Raw genomic sequence first — 25,400 nt, forward strand, 5'->3', positions numbered from 1 at the left:
TCTGGAGAAAGCTTGTCTACAGGGAAAAAGCAAACCAACCATAAGAAACAGTAAGGAATGTAGTAAGAGCTTTGGAAGCACTAAGTATGATTGTATGTCCAAGACCATCAGAGTTTCCCTGGTATCTGAAAGACTTCTTCCAGTTTTATGAGCTTCCTTACTATCATTCAAAGACATTTCTATTTCTTTCTTAAGTTTGTCTGAGTTGGGGTTTGTCATTTTGTAATTTTTTTAAAAATTTAATACCCAAGTTTATATTTTATGCTAGGTTTTCTGTAAGGTGTTTTATAATAAAGATCCCATGCAATTCTCAAAGCAAGCCTAATGGGAAGGCATTGCTGCATATCATAACAATGTGAACTTCTCGTTAAGCCCAAAGTCAGAATTGTCACTTCTTATATCAATCAAATTGGTAGCAGAATGAAGACTTTACACCCACCTATCCCACCAACGAAAATATATTCAGACTTTACCTGCTTAGGGCACATTAGTTAAATAATTATGGAGGCCTGGGGATGGAATATACTGTCTAATCACACTGAAACATGGTAGATGAAGCCAGTTTCTTAAGAACCACACAGACAGCTACAGAGAAACTAGGTGCTACCAAAGAGAAAAAAGGGATGACTTCAGGGGAAGCAATCAGTAAGTGTTCACTGAATATTCAACAAGGAAAGTTAGAATGGACAACTTTTTTCAGACTGTTTAGATTTCTGAATCATCTGATCAATAACTCCTCCTATTCACATCACTTCCTGCTGCAAAATAGCATGTCTTTAGTCTAATTTAAGACCATTGTTCTCTGGAGATCAGGTATTTCTACAGGGAAGTCAGCTAGTTTATCACTGATTCTCTAAGCACTCATTCCGAGTACCAAATTGAAGTGCTAATATGGCAAGAGCATGACATCTAAAGATACTTTCTAGAAACTGCAATTATGAAGATCTGATTAAAAGCAAGTCCCCCTTGACTTAATTAAAATGTCCCTGTTGTCTCCTTGCCTTGGCTTCTTCCTTAGTAAGTGTAGGCACATGATCACAGGAAAATAATGCAAAGCTCACTGGGAAAGGGTTTTGACCACCAACACAACAGGTTTCTTTCATTGGACTGTTAACACTGAGCAAGAGAGTTTTCTCTTTTTAAAATAGAAATGTCTGTTAGTGCAATGAGTGGATGGTATCATTGTCCAGCACTGGATGGGGACACAGAAGACCTTGGTTTGTCAACTGATCAGCTTCTCATTACCTTCAGAGTGATGACCTCTCATCTTGAATAAGGCTAGTTTTTCTATGTGAATCCTTTCCTGGCTTATAAAAATAAGAGTTCCATAACCCATCTCCTCTGATTTCTAAGAAGATTAAACAGGAACTGGCAAGGTTGATCAGTGGTAAAGGCACTTGCCACCAAATCTGATGAACTGAGTTCCATCTGTAACATCCACATAATGGGAAGGAGAGAACTGATTCTGTCAAATTGCCTGCTGCACACACACACACACACACACACACACACACACACACACACACACTTCCGGAGAGACAGACAGACACACAAGCATAAGGAGAGGAAGAGGGAAAGGGAAATAAAACATAAAACAAACTTTTAAAAAGACTGAATACAGGGTGGCTATGGTTCACATCTATTACTTGAGCATGTGACATGATTATGAATTGTTCAATTATGGAATATAGCACCTATTTAGGTAGTTTCTAGGTTTTGATTATTATAAATAACAGTGGTATAAACATTATTATACAAGCCTCTTTTTAATAGTTGAGGTATATTTACAGTATGATAAAAGTATGATAAGTGTTTAGCTGGAAGGGTTCTAAGAACTATATATACACTCATGTAACCACTATTCACTAGAAATAGACTATTCCTAAGAACTTCCTCTCTTCTTTTCTTCCCTCCTTCATCCTTACTTCTTTTTAATACCATTGTACTCTGGTTAAAACCTCTAGTGATGCTGGGCGTTGGTGGTGCACGCCTTTAATCCCAGCACTCGGGAGGCAGAGGCAGGTGGATCTCTGTAAATTCGAGACCAGCCTGGACTACCAAGTGAGTTCCAGGACACAGAGAAACCCTGTCTCGAAAGACCAAAAAAAAAAACCTCTAGTGATTCCAACACTATATATAAGTACACAGACTGAGGAAGTACATTCAAGGCAAGTCAGCAACTGCTGACCCTATACCTACAACTAACACGCTTAGTCATGAAATATTTAATGCTCTGCTCTAAGATCAAGAGCAAGGCAGGGTTGTCTGTACTTTTCTTAAGAATTCAAGTATTTTGTTTTTAACATTCTAAAATGTAAAAGCAAGACAGTTCAGGTTAATGATATAATTTTCCAGATCTGATTATGCTCATTTGGAACTCAGAATTCCTGTCAGAAATGCAAAAGCAATCCAAAAATTCCTAGTTGGAAAGATTGCCATTCATTTTCCCCCTTGATAAGGGCTTTAAAAACATTAGATTTACTGGTCTAATCTTAAACAGTTTCATTGATAGATAATAAGACTGAGGATATTTCCTTCTACAACTATAACTAGTATTCTAAGACCTTCTTCTTTTGTTTTGAAACAGTTTCATATAGCCCAGGCTGGCTTCAAATTTGCTGAAGTATTTAGCATTTCTTATATTGTAGATTTTCTGTAACAATTTTCTCAGCTTTAAAATATATGACAATGGCTGGGTGGTGGTGGCAGACGGACTCTCTGTGAGTTCGAAACCAGCCTGGTCTACAGAGTGAGTTCCAGGACAGCCTCTAAAACAATACAGAGAAACCCTGTCTCAGAAAACCAAAGTATTTACTTTGCTTTAGGACCTAGAGTGATAGCACCACTTACTTTGTCTATGCACTCTATGCCTTTATTTCCTCAACTGAACAATAAGAACAATAGCATGTCTATGCTATAAAGATGTACTGAGGACATGAAATAACTCAAATTAGAGCTTTGGTACAATGTCTCACATCTAGCAAACACGCAAGGAGCACTTAAAAGAAAAACACATGCAAGCCTACATGATATTGTGCTAGGCACACAAGGCAAAATTCACAGATTCCAGACTCAAGGACCCTGGAGTATTTCTCAATATTCTAGGTATCTAGAAGTACATTTTTCTCCTGTCTCATTAACAGGATCACATTGTTCTAAGGTAGTGAGGTGAGTAAGGGAGGTTGAAGAAAGAAAGTGGGAATAGAATGGGGAGAGGAAAAAAGAAACAGATATTAAATATATTTGCCTAAAATACACTGGTAAAACAGCCAAATTCAAACCAGGTGAGTCTGATTCCAAAAGCTTTGGCTACAACCACAGATAATGTCCAGTCAGGCTAAATAAAACCATTTATTCAAGAATAGTCTCCATTATCTTGTCAGTGAAGCATCTGTCTATAAACAGAAAATACATCTATGAGATGAGTCTAAGAGATTTTACTGAGGAAAACAGTTTGGAGAGAAATGTTTCATGCTATGGGATCTCAAACCAGGACTACCTTGTCTCTGTAGTTGGCTCTGTCCCAGCAAAGCCAGTTTCTGGTCTACTTTATGTCTTTGTCTGGCCCTTTAACTCTGAAACTGAATCTTTATTTTAGACACATGTCTACGTGTTCTATGTGTTCATTACAGAAATTTCCTTTCACGGCCTCAGTTGAGCCTTGGTGCCTGTGTTGGCATGTGTCTTCTATCTTTATATTGAGGCTCCTAGTAAAAAGAGACAATGAAGAATGAAGTGTAATGAAGGAAGATATGACCCCAGATAATTTATTATACTCTGCGTTTCAAGGCTACAGAGGAAATAGAAGGTGGTTACAAAACCCAGATTATTCAGAATCTTGCAGGAGCTAAGCCTGGGATTAAGGGATGGGAAAGGAGCCTCTTCTGTGTATCTTGCTCTTCCAGAGAAGTTTCTCTTGAGTCTCCACCCCCTATCTCTGCTTACAGGGAGAAATAAGCAGAAACATTAATAGTCAACCAGAGGCATAGCTGGAGAAAAGTACTATAGGAGCCTTTACATACTTGGCAAGGAAAAAGCTGATGTGGCTTTTTGAGAAAGGGGACAGGCCCTGTCATTTCCCAAACTTCAGCTCACAGGGTCTACCCAAATCTGATATGTAATACCAGATACAACTTCCCTACTATATTTTAAAACAAATGAGTGAAAACATTCCCGTCAGGTGAATAATGTCTGTGTATTAAGCTCAGTTCAGAAAACTAGTGATTGTCAAAAAAAATAGAGCGAGTCCAATCTTTGATAGACAGTACTAAAGCCAGAATAATTCCAGCATCCTCCAATGTGTAGACATACCAAAAATGAAAAGACCAGTATTTCTTCTAACTGTAGGCTAGAACTAAGAAAGAGTAGCCACAATCTTCTGTCTATGTTCCTGATGTAACCAGTAGAAGTGGAGACAACATACAAAAATGGAAAGAATCAAAAGCCACATGTTCCAGGTCTGCTGTGGAGTAGCTATGAGGCTGTGAGGGAATTATCTCTTTGTGTTCCAAGTTACTGTCTACTGAATAGGTCTGAAGATACACTGAAATGCTCTACAAATAGTAATTCTATGTAGACAGACAGATAGATAGATAGATAGATAGATAGATAGATAGATAGATAGATAAGATGGGGGAGAGAGCATTAAGAGGTATCAGACACTAGTCTAAATACTTTGTAATTATTCTTCTCAACAACTCTATAATGCAAGTGTTATTATACAAATCTTCCAGTTGAGGAACTAGAGGTAAAGGAACTTGCCCCAAGCCACAAAACTTACAAATGAAAGATTTTGGCATGTAATGGTTCCAGAATCTATATTCCTTACTTGTAAGTTCTGGTTCTAGAATCCCACCACTGTGAGATTTCCAATGAATACTATATTTTATTAATAAAAAACTGATATCCACATTAGAATGTTTCTTCTTGTCAATGATGTCTTGCAAGCTTCAGTCATGCAAGTTGTCACTGTCTGCATGTAATTGGTTGTCATTTCTGGAAATGCAGTATGAACAAATAATTTAAGGGCATTTCAGGGGAAAACAATGAATCTCTATAGATGTTAAAATACAGTTAAATTTATGGAATATGTAAATAACTTAGAAAAAACTTTTAAAGACTGCCATGAGTCACCTTGCCGGTTTAGACAACTCAGTGAATAAGGGTATACTCTGCAAAGCCTGGAAACCTGAGTTTGATCCCTAGAATCCACATAGTGGACAGAGTCAACTCCTGCAAGTTGTTCTCTGGCTTCCACATGCTTGCTGCATGCTCCACAGCCCAAAAATAAATACACAAGTTGTTCTAAAGAAGTATTATATCACCAATACTCCTCTGGCATAGAAGGTAGTTAATTATTTATGTAGATGAATATGAACAATAAGTCAAAAGGTTATTAAAAGAAGAAATTGAGTATGAAGATATTTTAGGAATACATAACCAGTATTACCAGTTTGCTTTGGAACAGGTTTTATTCCGTAGCCTAGGCTGGTTTTCAGCTCATAGTTCTCTTGCCTCTGCCACTAACTTCTGGATTATAGATATGAGCTATCATGTCTAGCAGTCAGGCTTTTACTTGTATTTTTCCTTATTGTAAAGGTACATATGTGACAGGCTACAAATCTATGTCCAGTAAAGTTTAAGAATGCTCTTTCAAAGCTGAACATGACAACATATTCCTATAATCCCAGAACCTGGAAGAGGCAGAAGGTGGAAGAGTTCTGTCATGGCTATTTGGTGGTTTTCAGGCCAGTCTGGGCTACATTCTGAAACTATGGTTTTTCTTTTAGGTTTTTTTTAATTACGTGTGCACCCATGTACGTAGCATGTAGGTTTGTGCATGTGAGTGCAGATATCTACCAAAGCAGACATTTTGGATCCCATTGGAGCTGGAGTAATGTGCAGTTATGAGCTGCTTGATGTAGCTGAGAACCAAACTTCAGTCATCTGCAACACCAGTGACCGATCTTAGCCACTGAGTCATCTTTGCAGCCCCATGTCCTTTTAAGTCATTTCTTCTGAACTTATTCCTTCCTGTTCATCTCATTTACTAGAATGTAACCCTCAGTATTTTCTTTAGTCTTTCTATTTCTTAATTTTCGTATCTCTAAAATGTATTTAATGAGCAAATGCATGCTGTTATTAGCATAGAATCCAGCTACCTTGTGGTCAAGCAGTAGTGTCTGTTTTTGAGGATGAATCTCAATAATTAGTGAACTGGCCAAAGGCACAAAGTTCAGTTAACATCAGATATAGGATAAAAGCCTCAACTTCCTTACCTGGAGAACAGGGGCTGCCTATGGGATTAAGAAACACCTCCCAGCCCTGACTTACATTGACTGATTACTGAGCAAGTTTCTTGTCCCTATAAACTTTTCCTCACTCTTCTTCCTTCTCACTTGTAAGTCAAAAATATACTACTAAAAAGCAAAAGAAATGTGTTTGAATGTTTGACCACATTAAGTAATTAAAGGATTTACCATTCAAGAGCCTTCAATGTATTTATGTACAGAGTCTCAAAACTCCTAACATTTAGCTTGCAAATCCCACCTTTACTCCCATATGTCAGCTCTATTCAGTCATTCAGCATGCTACAGCCAGCCTTAACAAGGTGTATGCTCTCATGAAGTTCCTTCTCTTCTGCTAGTCCAACTCTTACTAGTCCTTCTAGACCTAGTTCACATTACATCTCATCAAAACCTTCTCTGATCATCCTATTCATTAACTATCCTTCTGGGCTCTCATGTACTTTATGTCAACATTACAGCACTTTCTCAGTGGTTCTCCATCTGTTACCCATTAATTGATTATAGTCTAAGCACCTGAAGGCCAAGGACCACATATTTTACATCTCCAGTGAGAGGCATCCTGTTTGCAATAAGTAAAGAGTCTATGTTTTCTTAGTACTCCTTTTCTGGGTCACAGTTTTCCAAAAGAAAGCTTCTTTGGATCCTCAAAGGGGAAGATTTATACATAATGGACCTTCCAAAAAATAGCAATTATGTAAGTCTGTGTGTATTGCAGAGTCTTCAACACAAAGTTAAATCACTATGCACGGAAAAGGATTGGTTCTCTATTTCAAAGCTAATTGTAATTAGAAGCCCCTGTAGACTTAGCCATAATAAGGTCTATTTCCCTAAACATGCAAAGCACTGAAAAATACCATTCTCCCAATGTGGTAGAATATTATTTTAAGGTGTGTGACTTTGTTTATGCTGCATTTGTTTAACTCTGTCAAACTGTGATTCTTTGCCTGTCTAGAACACCTGATGGTTTTAATAAAGAGCTGAATGGCCAATAGTGAGGCAGGATCAAGAATAGGCAGAGCCAAGGATGTTACACAGGGAAATCCTGTCCTGAAAAACATATACATATGTTTTTCTGAACTTATATATATATATATATATGTTGTTTTGCTTGTTTGTGGGGTGGGTTGCATTTAATGTTATGCACGTGAAGAGGATATGCTATTTGTGGAAGTCAGTTCTTTCTATTATGTGGGTTCTGGGGATTAAATTTAGGTTGTTAGGTTTGGTGGCAAGAACCTTTACTTTTTTTTCGTGTGTGTGTGTGTGTGTGTGTGTGTGTGTGTGTGTGTGTGTGTGTGTAAACACTTTTTGAGACTTTCCCTATGTAGCCCTGGCTGACCTGAAACTTACTATGTAGACTAGGCTGACCTTAAACTCACAGAGATCTGGCTGCCTCTGCCTCCTGAATACTGAGATGAAAGACACACACCATCACAGCTGGCTCCAGAGTTAATATTTTTAAACCTCATCAAATCATTTGGAAATAGTGTTAGAAACCTTTATAAATAATGAGATGGGAAACTGGATTTTGTCTGAGTTTTCATGTAAATCATCCAAGTAGCCATTTAACAATTAGGTCAAACTTGTCAATAGCTTTAAGTCAGAAAACTTATCATATATCTTTAGAGAAAAGAAAACTGAGGTCCAAAGATTTATTCCTTAAAGTGAGTGGCAAGGACAAGAATTCTTAAAGTGTTCTTAGGATTCCTCTACATCTTCCTGTACATTATTTCAAGCGCCTGCATGATGCTGGGATCGTAAAAATGTGACTTGATGGGAGGAAGTTTGTCTATAATCATTCTTGCAACAGCTTAAGTCATTTTTCTGAACCTTGAAATAACAGAATTATTACAACATTTTTGAAAGATTTCCTAGCTTGTGTCTTTGTGTCAAGGTAACTTTTCTTTATTGTTCCTTCCAACAAGTGTCTCCCTACTTGCAGATGGGTTTGAGGTAGAAAAGGCTATATGATCAATGGAAGTAGACTTGTGGTGGCTATAGTTCATTCTGTGGCAACAGACAGCATGGGAGCAAATACTTGGATAAAGCAGAAGGAAGAGGACAAAGACTAGCTTGGTGTACCACCACAAACTCTACATATAGACAGAGCATAACATGCAGTATATCTAGAAGTTGTTTAGAGATGAGCAGATCAGTATAGATCTTGGATGGAACTCAGTTCTCATTGGGTACAGACTCTGAAACAAATACCAGCATGTCTTCCACAGTGGGTTTCTATACAGCATGCCCAAAGACAGAAAGCATTGGTTACAACTCAGTAGATAACTCCAGGGCACATCTCTGATTAGACATAAAAATAGAAGTTGCCACATATAGGTATTATACACATATCACATAGACACCTTCTCTCACTCACAGAAAAACCAGTAAGAGTCTCTTCCATAAGTCAGATATATATACTAAGCAGTAATGTTTTTCCAGATGTTATTCTCAACTGATGAGATCTGGAGACATATAATACAGACAAACTGCTGCCCAACCAGGGAAGATATGGGATGGAGAGAGGGAAGAAGACACAACTATCAAGAAGTTTCAAATTTGTGTTTCTTTTCCTTGAATCAAAAGGGATTTGTGAGTCCTTCAACCAATAAATGATGGCAAAAGTAACACACAACTTCTGAGGCTAGCTCATTATAAAATGAAATCCTGACCATAAAGATACTTGAATCTCTGAGCTACCACGTATAGAAGTCTATCTTCTTTGAGTGTTTTGAGGAAGTCCAGGCTGCACGTACGTACAAGATATGTACAAGTGTGTGAAAGTTTCAGTCACTATAGGCCTGGTGACACTTGAAGACAGTTCTAATTTCTAGCTATTAAGTCATCCCAAGCCTTTCCCTTTCCTAGCTTAGACCCTGGATACTGGCAAGTACATAGAAGTTCTCGCTGTGCTATCTGAATTCCTGACCCACAGAGTCTATGTGCAAAATAAAAACATGTTTATACCACTCAGTTTCATGCTTTAGTATGACCAAAAGTTTATGATAATGTAGCTAGGATAATTGACAGAACAAAAGAAAAATATGTAACTATTTCCTTCTTCCTATTCTGTAATATGGAAATAATGGTAACTTTAGTTGGTTAGTTGAACAGCTCCAAGTAATGCAAATGTAGAATGATACTGCTTTTCTTTATAACTGGTAAAGTCTCCCTTCTCCATGAACCTGGTGCAGAGACCACACAACTTCCTGGCCATGTTGGATTATTCAAAATCCACCACTGAAAAATTTCCATGCATCTAGTCTCCCTCTGACTAGACTACTCTAGTGGTTCTGCAGACATGAAGGGTAGATTTGTTTTATTTCCTCCCCTGACTCCTCTGTTCTGTTTCCCACTGTGGAGAAGGTATTCAATCTCTGATATTTCTTCCCCGAGCCCTTCTAGATTTGAGTTGTTCTGGAGTAAGGAGCAAGAACTTACAGCTGCTGGAGGCCTTGGATTCTCCTGAACAGAGTTCCCAGCTGCTTAACCAGCATTACCTAGATGTGCATTAGGAGGATGACTTTCTTCACTGTATGGTCTTCAGACCTGAAGACCAGTATTCAGCTCTATTGTTCTCTGTCAGACAGACCATTTTATGCACTCCTCTACTACACTGAACCCTCTTGGGTGAAGAATTGGCAAGAGGGCTTAACACCAGAAATTTCCATGAGACCACTAGACCCATCAGACTTCTATCTATACTAATGGTGGGGTGATAGCATTCCTTCCCCTACTTGTTCCATTTTCCTTTTGTTTAGATTGAAGCAGGCAGATCTGTAAGTTGCCTGCCTAAAGACATATTCACCAGGCATCAGCCCTCTCCTTTTTTTCCTTTTCTCTCCACTCAACTCCTATAATTGATTTCTCTTTGAACCCACTGGATGAAGGGTCCCACAATTGCTTCCTAGTCTCTTTTGTATGTATAGGGCAAAGGCTGATGTACACATGTCATGATTGGATTAGAAGATCTCATATAACTTCTTTAAGTCTTAGAATTATGTCAGTCCTTTTTACTGAGTGCTCTCTTTACCTTGTGGGATCTTACCACCACTGTTTAGCTGTATATTCCATTTAACATTTGTAGGGTAACTGGGAAAATCCCAGTTGGCATTCTCCTACACAATTACTTTGTAGGTTGCTGTGATATTGGATATAATTTCAGGAATATTTTAAATACTATAAATAGTAAGATAATTACAGTGAAATATGTATGTGGTTCTTCTGTTTTTGGACACTTCGGTACTTTACTGTTTATTTATTATATTGCTTCTTTGGCTTTTGGCTAAGGTCTAGTTTGTTTATTTTGCTGGCAAATTGAACCCAGGGCTTCACTCATGCTAAGCACACTTTCTACTGATCCTACCAGATCTTGACTAGTTTAAATGATATTATGATCCTTTAAAACCAACATTTCTGTAGTTAGGATGAATTCCTATAAATGAGATTTTTAATTCACAGAGTAGAGTTATTCATACCTTTTGATGCACTGTAACAAATAGACTTTCAGAAAGGATAGGTAGAGTTTTGGTTTCTAGGATTCCTCTTTGATACTAGATATATATTTTTCAAATACTTGAAAATTTCATTTAAATTTCTTTGATTGCTACTGAGTTTGAATATATTTTCATGTATTATCAACTCATATTTTTAAAGGAATTGCTTGTTTAAATGTTAGATATTCTGTGATATAAATAGATCATGTAGTTGGGAAGTAACTTTGGGGGTTGTAGAAGAGAAAACATGAAATAACCTGAAACTAGATGTGATATCACATGCTTCTAATCCCAGCACTCAGATGGTTGATACAAGGTGGACCAGGAGTTCAAAGCTAGCCTCATACACTTATTAAGTTCAAAGCTACCTAGAATATATATGGTCCTGTCTCAAAAAGAGAAAAGATAAATAGCTTGAGCAAAGAATCTCCTGTAGTTCAGTAGTAATGAGTGAGTGATCTGACCAGATGTGCATATTAATTTAGTGGTTCTCTTTTAAGGGCTTTTCAGTTGTTATTCTGTAGACTTACCTCATGTGACATTTGATTATGATTCATTTTAGAGGTCTATCTCAAATGCCACCCACTTCTGATTTTCCCCTAAGAAGATATGCCTTCCCACCAGACCTGGCATCCCCATGTGCAGCTCTTCGGATACTACAGTAAGACTGTAGGTCAACCACACTCCAGGTGATGGCCTCACACCCAGGAGTATATTGGAAAGCACAAATGAACTCCATGGTTTATTTTTTAAAAACTCAAAAGAGGACAAGAAGTTCAAGGGGTTAGGGAGGTGGGAATTAGGTGGGAGGTAAATACGATCAAAATACATTAAGTGAAATTGTCAAAGATTTAATAAAAATACATCTTTAAAAAGGAGCATGAAATGGGTAAAAGTGACCTTTCATTACATATACGTGAGAAGCTCCACATTAATGCCGTTCTTGACTTATATGGTCAATAAAAAGCCATGGCTTACTGGGTATGGTGGTGAACATCTTTAATCCCAGGATTAGATATTACAAATATTATAAAATATAACAAATATTACACAGCAATAAGGAGGCAGAGGCAGGTGAATCTCTGTTAGTTTGAGGACAGCCTACTCTACATAGTGATTTCTGGGCTAGCCAAGGCAATACAACAAATAAACAAACAAGCAAGTCATGTCTTAGGAGGCTATTTTATGGCACAGAATATTTTTTAATATACCAACTTAAGGTAATTCACAGGGTGAATAGTCTTTTACAGTATGTAAACTATACAAATACATAAATGCAGAAAAATTAGACAAAAGAAATACATTTACATGTTGTGTATCCCTTTGCTGCAGGTGCTGTTAATATGGTTACTTTTCTGTTGTCTATGTTTACAATAACTATATTATAAAAGTAAAATTTAAGTATCACTAAAATTCTGTTTTTATGTATTATTAAGCATATATTAATTGTACATTTTCATACACGTTTACAATATATTTTGACCTTATTCACTCCCTTTATTATCCTCTCTTGTCCCTCTCCCACTCCTGTTGATCTCCTTCCTCTTTCCAAGTAGAACCCCTTTTACTTCTATGTGTGTGTGTGTGTGTGTGTCCCAGTGAATTTCATTAGAGTTGGTTATAGGAGCATGATGACAATAGGAGCCTAAGCATTCTACCAATAATTACACCACTGAAGAAAATGTTTCCTCCTCCTCTAACAACCATTAACTGCCTATACACCCTGGAGTAAGGTCTCATGAGAACCTCCTCCTGTTCAGTTTTGAGGTTGTATCTCACTATGTTGCCCAGGTTCAACCTCAGCCTGCCAAGTAGCTAGGACCAGAAGGCATATGCCACCATGTATGGCATGAAAAAAACAAACAAACTAATTTTTAACAGCTCACCCTGTGAAAGTTTGCAGAACCTTAGCTTAAACAATCTAGTTTTCAACTCGGTTCTTATTCCAGTTGTTTCCTTTTTAAAAACATAACTAATTAGTCAATCCATTGCTTGTATGCAAGGAGGAAGACATACATATGCCACAGCACATGTGTGAAGAACTTCCTGAGGGAAGTTAGTTCTTTCCTTATACCACGTAGGTTCTGGAGATTAAACCCAAGTCACCAGGCTTCAGAGCAAGAGGTACCCACTGAGCCATCTCACCAGCCCCCCCCATTCTTTTTTATTCAAGGAAATGTCATCAACACTAATGTTTGTTCAAAACTTTAAAGAATAAATAACTGGGCTGTGCAAACTACCAGAGCTCCAACTGTCACATTCTTTTAAGGCAGACTAAAGAAAGATGCTGATTTTCTTTCCAAGAAATCTCCCATGTGAACTGTAGTTGTATATATAAATGGTTAGCAACTAAGTGAAGTGTTAGAAGAGTGCCACCTATATGACATGCACATTGCATATGATTGTAAGTCACTGAAAGCAACACCAATGTCCAACGGGGGAGACATATACATAATATATGACATTTTCACTAAGATGATACTTTTAAGATTTATATATACTCCTAGGATTTGTTTTATAATATTAAAGCAAAGATATATTAAAAGGAGACCACATCGGATCTCTTCTGATCTTGGAAACTAAGCAGGAATAGGCCTGGTTAGTACTTTGATGGTCGGTCACCTGGGAATAACAGGTGCTATAAATCAAAAGAAAGAAAGAAAGAAAGAAAGAAAGAAAGAAAGAAAGAAAGAAAGAAAGAAAGAAAGAAAGAAAGAAAGAAAGAAAGAAAGAAAGAAAAAGAAAGGAAGGAAGAAAGAACTAGGTGGTAGTGTTTCACACCTTTAATCCCAGCACTTGGGAGGCAGATTCAGGCAGACCTCTGTGAGTTCGAGGCCAACCTGATCTACAAAGGGAGTTCCAGGACAGTCTCCAAGGCTACAGAGAAACCCTGTCTTGAAAAACACAAAAAACAAACAAAAAAGAAATAGTAAAGGAATAGATGAAACAAATGTGATGTTTTGATAATATGTGATGCCATATAAATCTTCATTCATTTCACAATTTGCTTTTTATGTAATCAAGATATTTAATAATTAAAAACTGTACAGAAACCTATTCATAATTGCAATGTATGGGGGGAGCAGAATACAAAATGCTAGCTTATTGATAGTTGATTACCATGTAAAAACCAACTGTGTAACCAACATAATGACAATATTCTTTACTTTCCACAGTGAGTTCCTATATAGAATTTTTTTTCTTTTCAAAACAGGATTTTTTTTGTGTAACAGTCCTGGAACTCACTCTGTAGACCAGGCTGGCCTCGAACTCAAAGAGATCCGCTACCTCTACCTCCCAAGTGGTGAGATTAAAGGCGTTCATCACCATGGCCCAGTTCTATATAGCATTCTTCATAAAAGGAATCAGGATCTATTAATGAACTGGATAATTCCATATCTGCATCAAGATATGTGCAAAATAAACCTGGAAAACCTTGTCATACCACACAGTAAAGAAACCATTAGACTAGTAATATAATATCAGAAGCCAATTTGTATAGGGTCCCACAGGCTAAAAGTAGTACAATTTGAACTTCAAAGCCAAAAACAAATACATATTGAATATATTTAAGTTATGTGAGTTCATAATTATAAAAAATACTGAGAGTCAGATTATAGTGCATGCCTGTAGTCCCATTTACTCAGGAGGCTAAGGTGGGAAGATTTTGACTTTATACTAAATTCAAGATCAGCCTGGGTAACACATATAGATACTATCTCAAAAATATCACAATTGATCTGTTTGGAGGATATTATAGAACCAGTTCACTGTTCTGTATGTGTTTTGTGCATGTGTGTACAAGAACTTGTGGAGGCCAAGGACAGTATCATATGTCACTCCTCAGAAGCTATCTCACATATTAGGTTAGGCTGGAACTCACATATTAGGTTAGGCTGGTTGGCCAGTAAGCTCCAAAGATCTTCATATTTTTTATGTCCCCTGTACTGGGAATGCAAGCATGTGCCACCAGACCTGGCTTTGTGCGGGTTCTGGGGTTGAACTTAGATCCTCATTTTTTCATGGAAAAATGTTTTATTAACTCAGATATATCCCCAACCCCTTACCTCCACTATTCCAACAACTTGTAAATCAGTAAAAGTAGTAAGCATAAATTGAGAGTACAATAAATTAGTGACAATGACTGATGGCACCTTGCTTTGAGCTGTTGTCCAACAAATGGCACCACACACATACCCTGTGCTAAATGAGACATTACATTGTCTGCAAGTGCAAAAGGAAACTGAGAGGCCAGTATCAGAATGATAGAGGTAAAAATGTATTTTAGAAGCAAGTTAAGAAAAAGACTCACTTTGAAGAAATGTGGAGAGGATCTCTGAGTTGAGTTTGAAGGATTGCTATTAGTAGTAGTTAGAATGAGAAATGTCTCCCATAAACTCAGATATCTGAACATGTAGTCCCCAGTTGGTGGGCACTGTTTGAGAAGGATATGGAGTCTTTAGGAGGTACCACCTTGCAGGACACTGGGGGTCAGCTTCCAGTTCACTGTTTCCTGGTGTGTAGATGAAATGCGATTATCCAGCTTCCTGCTCCAGAACCCTGCCATTATGGACTCAAACACCCTTAACTATAAAACAAAACAAACTCTTTCCTAAGTTACTTTTAGTTGTAATATTTTATCAGAGCAACAAAAACAAATGCAGCACTCCCTAGAAAGTTTTTGCACTCTAGACAACTCTCAAATATGGGTTCCAGAATCTCGAGTGGGTCACCATACTCCCAGCACACACACACTTCTCAAGGTCACAGCTTCGGGCAATTCTCTGTAACTGAATTTCCATTCCCTGAAGCTGGAAGACCCTTGAGATGTTCCTCCCCGGAAACACCTAATTCCTCAGCACTCAACTGTAGCTTCAGAATCCCACACACGTTGCAGTTCTGATCTGGCCCCATGGACAAATGGATGTGAAGACACTCATGCTCATGGTCAGATTTTCTATGGAAGGAAGGCTTAATAAGTGTAAATTTGCATCGTCCCATTCTGCTACCTCCTCCGACACTAACTACTTCCAGCCACTAACTACTTCTCTGTGCTAGAAAGTGCTTGAGAATCCTTTCCCACGTTCTCCTGGTAAATTCTCAAACTCAGTGGAGTAAAAAACATCATTTCAGTTTTACAGGCAATAAAGTGGGAGGCAGAGAAGGAAATAATCCACTCAAGAACCCAAACACTGAGGCAGGTCTTGTGAAGACAAACACTGTGAGGCAAAGAGTTACTAAGAGGGATGCTCCTCACCAGTAGATACTTTCCTACCATCAAGGGCCTTCTAGAGAACATCCTTCCTCAACGCTCTTTCAGTTTTCTTCTATGGACTTGATGTCTCCTTTCTGGATGGATTTCTGTTTCCCAATCTCATATTCACAGCCTATGTCATACTACACACCATTTTCCTTTTAGCTCATAAACTTCTCAGTACAATTCAGGTTCCCTTCTGCCTCAAAACTCCTGTCATCTTCTAAACCTACAGCTCTTGCCATTGCAGTTTGTTGCCTGGATAATATAAATCCACATAAGAGCAGTATTCTGCTTCTCATGTCTATTTCTTGTCTTCATAGTCTGCAAATTCTTTGAATGCAGGGTTAAGTACTGATTTATTCCTTTAGGAAGAGAAAGAATGGGATATATTCTCTAGCTACAGTTGTCAAAATTAATCTGGATGCTGACAAAGCCTGCTTTACACTTCTGCACATCGTGCTGCAGCACCAAGTTATCATATTCCATTATTCCCTGTGATCTAGAGAAAGGCCAGGCAGAGATAGAAAGCTATGCCAGTGATGTTTCATTTGGTGAAGGAACAGATGTATTTTCAAACTTGGTGTAAATTCACTGCCTCTGCCTCTCAGATGTTGATAGCTAAGGCTATGGAGAGTCCATCCTGTCTTTTCTCATGAAATTAGAAATATCCACAATAAAGATAAGTAATACCAGCAACATTCCTAACCCCTATCAAATGCAGGGTTTTTTAAATTAAAATTTGTTATTATTTTATGTGTATAGGTGTTTTGTCTGCATGTATGTTTGTGTACCATATATATGGCCTGGTGCCCACAGAGGCCAGAAGAGGGTGTCAGATCCCTTGGAACTGGAATTATAGATGGGTGTGAGTCACCACGTGGTCCCTGGAAATTGAACCCAGAAACCATCTCTCCAGTCCTACAGAAGTTTTTTTTTTTTTGTGGTAAAGTACACAAAATATAAAATCTACCATCTTGACGGTTTTTAAGTGGTTAAGGTAGTAAATGAAATACCCTGAGCTGGCATTAATGACATTCATATTGTGTGTCACCATTACTACCATCCTTATTCAGCACTCTTTCGACTTGTACCACTGAAACTGTGAATCCACTGCAAATAAATAGTTCCTGACTTTCCAAGTCACCATTCTTTCCATCACTAATCTAGATACATTCTGAAAATAGTCATATAATATTTGTCCTTTTTGAGTAGCTTATTTATCATATCATCATCAGGGGTCACATAATTTTGTGTCAACATTTTTAAGGCTATTCTTTTTTTGGTTTTGGTGTTTTCAAGACAGGGTTTCTTTGTGTAGTGTGGCTGTCCTGAACTCACTCAGTATACCAGGCTGGCCTTGAATTTACAGAGATCCACCTGCCTCTGCCTCCTGAGTGCTAGGATTAAAGGCTTGCGCCACCACCGGCCAGCAATAACATTTTTCTTATCCATCCATTCACTGATGAACATGTGGCTTACGTCTACATGAAGAAACAGGATATAATGTTAGTAACAACAAGCTCAGGAGATTCAAGGGCAATATGGACTATATAATATATTCAAGACTATCATGGGTTACGTGAGCTCCTATCTCTAAAATAAAATAAAATAAAACTCAGGGACAGAGAGATGAGTCAGCAGGTAAGAGCATCTGCTGCTCTTCCAGAGGACCTGGGTTCTGTTTCCAGTTCTTATTGTGGTTTACAACCATCTATAACTCCAGTTCCAGGGTATCCAATGCCCACTTATGGCTTCCACAGGCACCAGGACATACCTGCAAAACACACATGTGAAACTCAGGAGAATGTCCTGAGTTAAAGTAATATTTTTGTTGCATTTTGGAGACAGTCTTGCTCTGAAGCCCTAGGCTGACCTCTCGAACTCTCCATGTAACTGTAGCTATCAAAGTCATAACTTTCCTACATTATCACCTCAAGTGTTAGTATTATATACATGTGACACCTGATCTAATTGGCATTTGTAGACTACTTTACTTCATGATAGAATAAACATCATTTCAAGTAGTCAAGAAACATAAAGGCAGAAAAATCCCATGTTCAGCCATAAAATAAATCTCAACAAACTATGTATTTTATTCCCACAATGGAGCCAAACTAAGAATTGGGAACAGAGAAATAATAAGAAAGTCTTTAAACATTTGGAAACTAAGCAGCATACATCTAAATTATCAAAAGAAAGTCTCAAGAGAAGTAAAAAATAGACATTGAACTAAATGAAAATATAAATTATTAAAAATTTTAGAATAAACTAATACAACCCTCAAAGGGGATTTATAGCTCTAAATGCATATATTAGTACTAGAGGGAAAGTCTCAAATCAATAATTTAATCTCCCACATTTAAAAAAACTTAGAAAAGTAATATACATAAATCAAATGCTACTAGAAAAAAGGCAATAATAAAGAACAGAAACTAATGAAATTGCAAACAGAAAAGCAATAGATAAAATCAGTGAAAAAAAACAGCTGGCCCTTTAAAATTATCAATAAGATAGCCATGGTGGCACCCTTCAATCCAGTGCCTGGCCACATATCAAGGCTTATATGGGTGACACATTAGACTTGTTGGTTTGGGGTGAGACTGGGGCACAAAGTTGGGTGGGTAGGGAAGGGGCTGGATCTGGGAAGAGACGAAGGAAGGATGACTATGATCAAAATGCATTGGACAAAGTTGTTTTCAAAGAACTAATTTAAAAATTGCCAAGAGGGGCAAGAATTGTCTGAGAAGGTAGGAGAGAATATGAGCCAAAGAACAAGCAGTAGAATTAGCTCTGACAGTGGAGCACCTCATCTACTCTCAGAGAAGGAGAAAAGGAAAGAAATCATGGAAACACTGAGTAAATTGGGACATTTGACTGTGATTTGTGCAGATGGCCATACCCTGATCGATTTTCCTTGTGATGAGACGGCAAGGTCATCAGCAAACACTGAAGGGATGGGTCAGTCAACTAATCCAAAGCCAGGAATACACATATTTCATAATGATAATAAAAGAAGAACAAACAGTTACTCTTTGCTTCCTGCAGCTGTTCATTAGAACCAACACAACTTTCTTCAAACAAACCACCAGGGGGCAATGCTGTGACCAATCTTCTATTCCCTCAAATCTTGCATCACTATGAAATTATAATAGACTATAATGCCTTATATGTTGTAAGTCTACCCTCCACAAAACATTTAAGTACATATATCCATGTGTTCTCATGCATGTGTGAACTCACAGCTATGCATGGGAATGATGTTCTTTATTTTGTCAACTTCTCAGTGTAATCCCATGATGTACCAGGGATAATACTCAGTATGTTCCTTCTCCCCACCCAGTTTCTTTAGGACACATAACAAATATTCTCTAGAGCCGTGGTTCTCAATCTTCCTAATGCTACACTCTTTAATGCAGTTTTTCGTGTTGTGGTGACTCCCAACCATATAATTATTTCGTTGCTACTTCGTAACTGTAATTTTACTATTACTATGAATCATAATGTAAATATCTGATAGGCAGGATATGTGACCCCTGTGAAAGATTTATCAATCCACAGGTTGAGCACTGCTGCCCTAGATCATTTATTTGTCCTTTATTATGGGTAATCAATTAGAAAATCCAATGAGAAAAAAAGTCCCTAAAAACAAAACCCAATATCCAGGTGTGGCGGCATATGCCTTCAATACCAGCACTTGAGAGAACCAGGAAATTACCCCAAATTCAAGGCTAGTGAGTTTCAGGCCAGCTTGAGGGTGAGACCCTATCACAGAACAAAAACAACAGAACACATCCCTAACAACATAGCTTCTTCAGAGTTGGTATTTTTCCCTATTGCCTACCTCTCCCCACAAATTAGAAAGTTATGTTTTCAAAACAGCCTTAAACTGTCATGTATTTAATAAGCTACTTTCTCCTCTCTCTCTCTCTCTGATGCTTGATGCACCCTTGAAGACACATCAATTTACAATACCACATGACTATTAAGTATACCGATCACAGCAGCTATTTAGGGGTTATGTACATAGCAATCTGGCTGGGAAATATCTCTAAGTTTGAGTCTAATTAATTTGAGCTTCTAAGAAACCAAGAACAGAACTGTAATGTAAAACAGTTGGCTGAGATTTTAAAAGGAAAAGTAAATGTAAGGGCTGGGGATGGGCTGGGGATTTAGTAATAGACTGTTTGACCAGAACAGGCAAGAATTTGAGTTCACAGGCAAGACCTTTAGTTCAATCCCTAATATGAAGATGTATGGGTAAAAGCCAACTGTTTCCCCCAAGACACTTAGTGGATGTAGAAGGAGGCTGTGTTCTGCAAGCATAGGTTATTTAAGATTAACTGTTTCTAGCAGGAGGACTGAACTTCTACAACTGGAGAGGCTTCCAGTCACACCAGGCTGTTGCTTATGTCAGATGCCTGAGGGGCTGGAGCCAAAGGGAATGTGTGAAAGGGGGAGGCTGAGGTCATCAGAAGACCAGGAAAGCTAAGGAGTTTAAGTGGGTAAAACTGGGTTTGAAACAAGCTTCCAAACTTGGCTATTTTGAGCTAAAGCTGTTCTAAAAAATACTCAAGAGCTAGGTCATGAAGAGAATCTACATGGTAGGGTTGATGTAGCCATGAGTCAAAGTGCAACAGTGTCAATTTTTTTGCAAGCTGTTTCAAAAACAAAGTTTCAAAGATTTCTAAAGTAGTATTATTTTTGCTTGTTTTTTTTTTTTTTCAATTCAAGGATGATCTGAACTTCTAATCCTCTTTCCTTCTCCTCCTTGGAATGCTGGTATTACAGGCTTGTGCCATCCAGCCCTGTTTATGCTGTACTGGGATAAACCCCAGGACATCTTGTATGCTAAGCAAGCATTCAACTATGTTACATTCCCTTCTAATTAGAAAGTTGCATTTTTTTTTTTTAAAACAGGACACTATTCCCCTGGCTGGTCTTGTAGTTTGGACTGCCTTGGGCTCACTATGTAACCAAGGATGGTCTTGAACTCTTGATACTCCTGCCTCCACCTTCCAAGTGCTGGGATTACAGACATGAGCAACCATGCCCCCTGAGACAAAAAAATCCCCCCCAATTTCCTTAATTATCATTATTGTGTATGTGAGTGCATGATCGTGGAGGTCAGAACTCTTCTTCTATCTTTATATGGCCTCCAGGGGATCAAATTTAAGTCACCAGGTTTGAGGGACAAGCACTTTTACCCACTGAGCCATCTTGGTGTTGTTCACTTGCACAGCGTGTGTATTGTTTGTTGGGCTGGGTTGTGTGTGTTCGAATGAGAGACAGGACCTCATCTAGCTTAAGCTGGCCTAGAGTGCTGGAACTATGCTGGCTTTGAACCCGTGATCCTCCTATCTCTGTCTCCCAAATGCAAGTGCTGAAATTACAAGCCTGGGTTACAGCAACAGGCAACAAAACAAAACACCACAAAACCCTCTCTTAGTAATAAAAATATTTTATCCACATCAGAACCCCGCCCCCAATGAGCGTTAAAGTTTAAACACCTCTACCCTATTACTATATGTCAAATCTTTGTTCATGTTCAAAAACCACGGACTAAATCCTTAGATTCCCCCACTCCCACACAAATGACCTAAGTCAGAGTCTGATTTCATTGACACACTCGCACTCCCCAACAACAGCACTTCCTTTGAAAAACAGAATGTCACTTCCTCAGTCCAGAGGCCAGAAGTCCCTTGATTCTGATCTGGGGAGCAGAGACAGGAAACTCTGGTAAGCTCTGTCCCCCATGGCCAGCCACTTGTGCAGCTGACAGAGGGCAGGGTCTGCTGGGAGCTCCCTTGATGCACTGCAGCTGGAGCAACCGTTCGCTCACTTCCAGGCTGTGGGAGTGATTTCTCAGAGTCCAGCACTCCCGGGCAGCATAACAAGGACGTTTCTTGGCAAGTGAAGAGGGAGAAGATGGGAGAACCTGCACTCCTTTAACGGACTTTCCGTTTCTAAACTCTCGGACTCCTCCAGTCTCAGATCTTGGCACCACTTTGTTCCTTGACCTCGCAAGGGAAGGAGCCGGTGCACCTTCCCCCCACCCCCACGGTTGTCAGTTTCTCACCTAGAGGGGACAGTTTGTCCCAGCAATTTCAGTAAACATTGTCAATTAGCACCACCTAGCAAATTCAGAACCATGATCTCTCCAGACCCTAGACACCAAGGGCTGCACAACACAAAACTCTGGCCAGTTACAGCGGACCAAATTGCAGTGTCACCCGGTGGGGGGGGGGGGAGTGAAGGGACTGTGAGAGACACATGGAATAATGGGAAAGAAGGGGGACAAACAAATGAGTCACTTAATACAAGCGCTGCACATGCCGCTGACGCTACCGGTGATGCAGCGGCCGCGGACTGGAAGGAAGCCGGCGGCCACCGGGGAGGGGCGGGCAGAGAAAGGGACCCGGAGAGGGGCGCGGCGCCTCGCCCTTTGTGGGCCCGGGACCGCGCGGCCCCTCAGCCTACCCTCCCGCTCGGGGCGACTCGGGCCCCTCCAGTCCCGGGCGTCAACTCTCCGGATCGCCCAGAACGATCGCTACAAACTTCGGCACCGCGCGGAGTTCCCGGGGAGGCCGGCGACGAGCAGCGGCAGCCGCCGAGCCGCAGCCCCGACCTGCGCCCCGCCCCTCGGCGGCGCACCTGTGACAGGTGTGCAGCGCCCCGCTCGCGCCCCGCCGCTCGCACCCTCAGAGGCCGCTGGGCCCCCGGGCCGGCCGCTCCCGGCCTCTCTCAGCGTCCCCACCTCAGAGGCCACGGGACGCCCCCCCACCTCTCGTCCGTCCGCTCGCCCGCCCGCCCGCCCGCCCAGCCGGGCCGCGCCCGCTCGCCTCACTCACATAGCGCCTCAACTTCTTCTCGGGAGGCGATTTCCTCAGCCAGCCGGTGCACACCACGTCGTCGCCGCCGCTCATGTCGCCGGCTGACTGGAGCCCGCCGCCAGCTCGCGCGGACAAGGGCGCGGGCTGCTGGGTCAGCCGGCTGCCGGTGCGCAGCTCGCGGGGGAGGGGAGGGGCCGGGCAGCCCCGGGCGAGGACGAGGAGGCGCGGTGCGCGGGCCCGGCTGCGCGTGCTCCACACCCCCCCTCCCAGCCGCCGCCGCGCGCGCGCGCGCGCACATACACACAAGGGCCAGCCCCACCAGGGCGCCTCAGCAGGCGGGCGCTCGCCACGCCCACAGCCCCCGCGGGGTCCCTGAGGGCAGCCTGCGCAAAGGCCAACTAGCCAGGCTTCGGACCCTCCGGGCCTGGAGGCCAGGAGGCCAGCAGAGCTGTCGCCAGCCGGTGCGCCCTCAGGATCTTGGCTGTTTTTTTGGTTTTTTTTGTCCTCCCCTCCACCTCCCCCCCCCCCAGCCTAGAGCTGCAGGCGGGGTCGTGAAGACCTGCTGGCTGGTGCTGGTGTTGGCGCTAGGGCGAGAGAAGGGTAGAGGCTGCCCACCCTAGATCAGACATCGATCCTACCCCTCCCCCCACCCCCACCCCAGGGTCGTGTGGGAAAGAGATCCGAGGACTGCTCCAGTTTCCTGTCCATTCTCACAGTTTCAGGTTTCACTAAGTCCGATTCTGGCTGAAATGAGTGCCCTGCTTCTTCCCTGCAAGTTAACTCTCACAGCTCTAGGCCAGAGAAGGAAAGGCACCTACTGTGTGCTGCGAACTTTTGCATTCATTGTTCACAGTGATTGTCTTCATTAACCTACCAATCGGGTAGGCAGTAATTATACCCATTTTACAGATAGCCTGAAGTCCCACACGGACACAATGCAGCCATTTCTAATCCAGGTGTGTCGGGAGGGAGGCCGAGGATCGGCTCACCTGGTTTTGTTTTTTTTTCCTGAGTGGTGGATTGCTGTAATGCCTGCAGATCAAACGTGGGGGCGGGGAGGGGAGGGGGACAGGACCTTATTGCTAGGAAACAAAGTCCAGCTGGCTCTCTCTCATATTGCCTCTGGAAAAACCGAATCCAGTAAAAGGAAATTGTAAGAGTTGCAGAATGGAGGAAGCAAAAATTAGTCAGTGTATTTCACAGTGAATGGAAAAGCAAGGCAGTGTAGAAGAATAAGAAAAAAAACTTTCGGAGTTTCCACTCACTCGCTTAGGCAATGAGATCTCTCATATATAAACGTGAATATAACGATCTCTTTCTCGCTGCTTTGTGTTGAGAAGGCTGAGCTAAATACAAGGAAGCATACACCTAACATCAGTGCTCCAGGTGGGGAGGTGGAGGTCAAAGAAAGCCCAAAGCTGATCGGTAACTCACAAAGCACCCTTACAAACACCACTAAGAGGTAGACTCTCCTCTAGTTTCTCTGGGAAGTTGCTTAGTAACCCACTTCAACGGTAGGGAGTTGTACAGTTGATGATGACCTGGAGAAGCAGTACTTACTCCCAATGCCTCCACATAAGATTATGCTTCCGGATACTTTGTTCATTTCTCTGTTTTGGTGCGGCTAAGCTAGTTGTTTTAGATAGCTGGCATCCTTTAGTCCCGGAGATTTTGATTGGTTTGGAGAATTCTTCAACTATTCCAATCAGTTTGTGAAATCCAATCCTTTCCAGGTGCTTAGCTTTTCTAGGCACCCTGGCAGGTGAAGAGACCACTCCTCTTGCCCTCATTTACACAGACCTTCAAGTAACCAGCGTGCTGCTGGATGGACTATGAAACCAGAATGCTTAGACTGTATCTGGTACCCTATCATCCTTGACTTTTTAATTTAGGGATCCTTAAGCCACCAGTAGGATTATGGCTATTTTAAACTTCTGGATCTCAGGACCTTAAACTCTTTGTGAGATATAAATATCGAAATACTTAGTCTGCCAAATCAATTGGGAGGCAGTGACTCCCAGTCAAAATAAAGAAACCCTGACTCCATTTACATCCGAGTCTCCAGGATTGCAGCCTGAGAAATCTGCAAGGATTGGCCACCTCTAGGGTCTGTGACAGAAGTCAAACAAAAATATGCCCTATTCTTTCCTAGGAGTATAGGAACACTTATCTGAGAACTACATGATTCAAGACAAGGCTGGGAGGCTCTTTAGTTGCTTTTGTTTAACAAAGACCCGGGTTGTTATTTATAAGTCCACATGGAAACAAACAGAAGTCTGGTGTTTTGTGATCAAAGACAGGAAGGGTCTTGAAATACAACAGTTACAGAGCATGGGTTTTGGGAAGTCCGATGAACACCCTGATCCTTCCCCAAAGCTTAGAGGAAGGGGCCCTGCTGGCTCTCCTGCCCTGACTCTCACCCTCCCTTTCTTATCTCTGGCTGCCCAGGATGAGCTGCTGCATACCACAAGCAGGACTGTTGTGGGGTCCCTGACTCTGTCTTCAGAGT

General features: G+C 40.7%; 1 protein-coding gene across 1 annotated transcript in view; it reads right to left on the minus strand.

Moving 5' to 3' along the window:
* Gab2 (GRB2 associated binding protein 2) overlaps positions 1-23,094 on the minus strand; it is a 164,989-nt gene extending 141,895 nt beyond the window's left edge. The window contains exon 1 of the mRNA XM_005073940.4: positions 22,910-23,094. Within this exon, the coding sequence (XP_005073997.1) occupies positions 22,910-22,984 (75 nt within the window). The 5' untranslated portion in view covers positions 22,985-23,094. The remainder of the gene's footprint in view (positions 1-22,909) is intronic.
* Positions 23,095-25,400: the final 2,306 nt, after the last annotated feature.

The sequence above is a fragment of the Mesocricetus auratus genome, unplaced genomic scaffold (assembly GCF_017639785.1).
Source record: "Mesocricetus auratus isolate SY011 unplaced genomic scaffold, BCM_Maur_2.0 Super-Scaffold_4256, whole genome shotgun sequence".
Classification (NCBI taxonomy): Eukaryota; Metazoa; Chordata; class Mammalia; order Rodentia; family Cricetidae; genus Mesocricetus; species Mesocricetus auratus.